Below are 3,900 nucleotides of genomic sequence, written 5' to 3'. Positions count from 1 at the left end.
AATATAATTGCTCATCCATTTTGTCAACCTTTATTTTGTTGACTATCTTATAATTTCAATTTAGTAGCTGTATATTAATTTTCATGACTCTTTGATAATTATATGGATACTACATTTTCTGCTTCAGGTTTATTTAAAAAAATATATTTAATGATTTACACTAAAAGTCTTATAAAATTTAAAATATAAATGAGAAAGTTTGTGATTGAATAATATTTTCTAGTTTCTCTCTCTCTTTCTCTCACGACTTCTATTCTAGTATAATAAATAAAAAATGGGAGTAATGAATGAACAAGACATGTATGTGTGTTACAAGAAAAAAAAAAGAATGAACAAGACATTATAAGTACCTCCTTCTCCCCACCTCTTTTATTTAGTTTTGTGCCAACTTCTAAAGCCAAACTTTTATCTTCCTTCTGTTGCTATAATACAAGAAAAATAGAAAGAGCCATGGATGTTCATGATTTATCCGAAGAAGCTAAAAGAGGACTACACATGTACGAGGAATCATCAGACGATCTTGTCGTTGATTTTCGAGGTCGACCATGCAGGCAAGACAAGCATGGTGGTACAAGAGCTGCTCTATTTGTTCTAGGTATCCTTCTATATGTATATCCTCGTATCGACCACAGCATGTTGCGTATGGTCGGCTCGGTCCATGTTAAGCATTTTGAAGCCATGTTATCTTAAATTGATTGGTTGTGTGTATATGCTCAGGCCTACAGGCCTTTGAGATGATGGCGATTGCAGCTGTTGGGAACAACTTGATCACATACGTTTTCAATGAGATGCATTTGCCTTTGTCCAAAGCCGCAAACCTGGTGACTAACTTCATAGGAACGGTGTTTCTCCTCTCGCTACTTGGTGGCTTCCTCTCTGATTCATACCTTGAAAGCTTTCGCACTATGCTCGTCTTCGGCGTCATAGAAATATCTGTATGTTCGCTCCTTGTCTAGCTCTCTTTTCCTTTCTCATTATTTTCTTTAAGAGATGCTACTGAATATTCTACATCACTTTCTTCTCTAACTAGTAACTTGTGATTAAAAACGTGATATTAGAAGTATATTTAGACAAAAGTCAAAAACTTTAACGTTAAGTTCTAGCTAAAGTGAATTACCTTGTTGAAACTTTCGGTTCTTTGGGAAAGCAAATGGTTTATATAAATATGATTTTAACTTATTACGTTATATTATATGTTATAACTATTTAGTATCACACAATAGTGACGTCCAAAAACAATGTCACACAATAGTCTAGTAACAAAATATACGGCTTATCATATGCGACAATGATAACTCCAGTAAAATTACTGGTCAGGTTAAAAGCATGTTATGAATCCACATACACAATATGGATTTAACTTTCTAAGATTTTAGCTACAAAAGATAGTCATATTTGTGTATTGTTTGATAAACTTAAAAGTAAATTCTGGCTGACAAAAAAACATGTACATTAATGAAACAGGGGTTCATATTATTGTCAGTCCAAGCTCATCTTCCTCAGCTAAGACCACCAGAATGCAACATGAAGAACACCACAACACATTGCTTAGAGGCAAATGGTTACAAGGCAGCTACACTCTACGCAGCACTCTGTTTGGTGGCCTTAGGGAGCGGCTGTCTCAAACCAAACATCATCTCTCACGGTGCGGACCAGTTTCAAAGAAAGGATTTAAGGAAGCTATCGAGTTTCTTTAATGCGGCTTACTTCGCCTTCTCAATGGGCCAACTTATTGCACTCACACTCTTAGTTTGGGTGCAAACGCATTCCGGCATGGACATCGGTTTTGGTGTCTCGGCGGCTGTTATGGCTGCAGGGATGATCAGTCTTGCTGCTGGGACTAACTTTTATAGGAATAAACCGCCTCGTGGTAGCATCTTCACACCAATTGCTCAGGTAGTTCGATTGTTTGCGTTTGTGTTTTATATGTACTTTTTCTTCAAATGGAACTCATAATTTCTATAATTTTAAACTAAATTATTTTGATAATTGCAAACGCCAAACATCAGTCATCAGATACAGAGTTTTCCTAGAACTACGTTTATTTGTTTGGTGAACTTTTAGAACGTAGTTTTTTGTTTGAACATATAAACCTAGAACATTGGCATTTGATACATTTTGAGTCATGAAAGAGTTTGATCTTGACTTCAGTTTTTGGTTTTTTTTTTTTTATTGATCAGGTCTTTGTAGCCGCGATCACTAAGCGAAAACAGATTTGCCCTTCAAACCCTAACACGCTTCATCAACCTTCCACAGATCTCGTTGGTGTCAAACCTCTCCTCCATAGTAATAAGTTCAGGTAATTTTTCTTTTATTGTCTTTACAATTACCACCAAAAATTAACTAACTAAACAACTATTAACCGCAAACGTGAAGGTTTCTTGATAAGGCTTGCATCAAGACGCAAGGCAAAGCAAGGGAGAGTCCATGGAGACTCTGCACAGTCGAACAAGTCCATCAAGTCAAGATTCTTTTATCAGTTATACCCATTTTCGCGTGCACCATCATCTTCAACACCATCTTAGCTCAGCTCCAAACTTTCTCTGTACAGCAAGGTAGCTCCATGGACACACACATCACAAAAACATTCCAAATCCCACCAGCTTCACTTCAAGCCATCCCTTACATCATTCTCATCTTCGTTGTTCCTCTTTACGAAACGTTCTTCGTTCCACTCGCTAGAAAACTCACTGGAAATGATTCCGGAATCTCTCCTCTTCAGAGAATTGGTACTGGACTATTCTTAGCGACTTTCTCGATGGTTGCAGCCGCTTTAGTGGAAAAGAAGAGACGTGAATCGTTCTTAGAACAGAACGTAACACTCTCGATCTTCTGGATCGCACCACAGTTTCTTATATTCGGTTTATCAGAGATGTTTACAGCCGTTGGTTTGGTGGAGTTTTTTTACAAACAGTCTTCACAGAGTATGCAGTCTTTCCTCACGGCAATGACTTACTGTTCTTACTCTTTCGGGTTCTACCTTAGCTCTGTTCTTGTCTCGACCGTGAATAAAGTTACGTCTAGTAATGGATCCTGGACAAGAGAAGGTTGGCTAGGCGATAATGACTTGAACAAAGATAGATTAGATCTCTTTTATTGGCTCTTAGCTTCATTGAGTTTCGTCAACTTCTTTAACTATCTTTTCTGGTCAAGATGGTATTCGTTTTGTCCATCCGCGACGCATCATAGGGCCGAGGTTAATAGCTTGGAGGATGTAGAAGATGGAGCAAATAAGGATTCCAAGATGGAGAAGCCAAGAATTTGACTATGTTAGATCTTCTTGTTCAATGTTTCCTTTAGGGTTATAATTAATAGAAGGAATCTCTTGAAGAGTTAGATCCTTTATGCTTATTAATCTGGTAGTAATCATATGGTTTGGAAGTGGCGGGGTAGAGTTTGCCCTGTTTTAAATTTTATTTTTGGGGTTTGTAATGATGATGAGTTAGTTTAAAAGGTGTATAACAACTTGTCTTATGAATTAATAATGTATTAAGCTAGTTGGTTTTTGTGATGTGACTGTATTAAGCTAGTTGGTTTTGTGATGTGACTGATGAAGTTCATAAGATTTGGGGCAAAGATGGAGAACACAAACAGCTACAACTTCTTAAAACAGCCTTTCTGCAGTATGCAATTGCTGCCTTTAACAACAACCGAGCAATATCAGGTTTTGACTTCTGAGGCATATGATGATTCCTTAGACTTATATAAGACATTTTTGAAGTTGGAGAGAGATATGGTCAATACCCATAGATATTGACATCATAAGCTAAAAGATATAGTGAGGTAAGCATCATTAGCTGTGACCTTCAGGCAGACAGAGAAGGTCCACACAACACACTGCTCCATTGCTCCATCAATATCAGTGATCATAGTGTTTTCACCGCTAACTCTTGAACAGAA

At 37.3% G+C, this 3,900-nt stretch overlaps 1 protein-coding gene across 1 annotated transcript; it reads left to right on the top strand.

Annotated features, from left to right (window-relative positions):
- The first annotated feature begins 333 nt into the window (after positions 1–333).
- Positions 334–3,511, top strand: LOC106367429 (protein NRT1/ PTR FAMILY 4.4-like). Its single transcript, XM_013807200.3, has 5 exons — positions 334–595; positions 718–935; positions 1,465–1,896; positions 2,181–2,299; positions 2,377–3,511. Exons 1-5 carry the CDS (start codon positions 451–453, stop codon positions 3,263–3,265), a joined length of 1,803 nt encoding a protein of 600 aa, XP_013662654.1. The 5' UTR covers positions 334–450; the 3' UTR covers positions 3,266–3,511.
- Positions 3,512–3,900: the final 389 nt, after the last annotated feature.

Source organism: Brassica napus, chromosome C6 (assembly GCF_020379485.1).
Source record: "Brassica napus cultivar Da-Ae chromosome C6, Da-Ae, whole genome shotgun sequence".
Lineage (NCBI taxonomy): Eukaryota > Viridiplantae > Streptophyta > Magnoliopsida > Brassicales > Brassicaceae > Brassica > Brassica napus.
This window is presented reverse-complemented; position numbering and strand designations above follow the sequence as displayed.

What these genes read in the sequence shown, in the direction of transcription:
- LOC106367429 (XM_013807200.3), top strand. Translation starts at nt 451, where the DNA reads ATGGATGTTCATGATTTATCCGAAGAAGCTAAAAGAGGACTACACATG. An exon ending in TCGGCGTCATAGAAATATCT is followed by an intron (nt 936 to 1,464) that starts GTATGTTCGCTC and finishes TTAATGAAACAG; the next exon opens with GGGTTCATATTATTGTCAGT. An exon ending in TCTTCACACCAATTGCTCAG is followed by an intron (nt 1,897 to 2,180) that starts GTAGTTCGATTG and finishes TTTATTGATCAG; the next exon opens with GTCTTTGTAGCCGCGATCAC.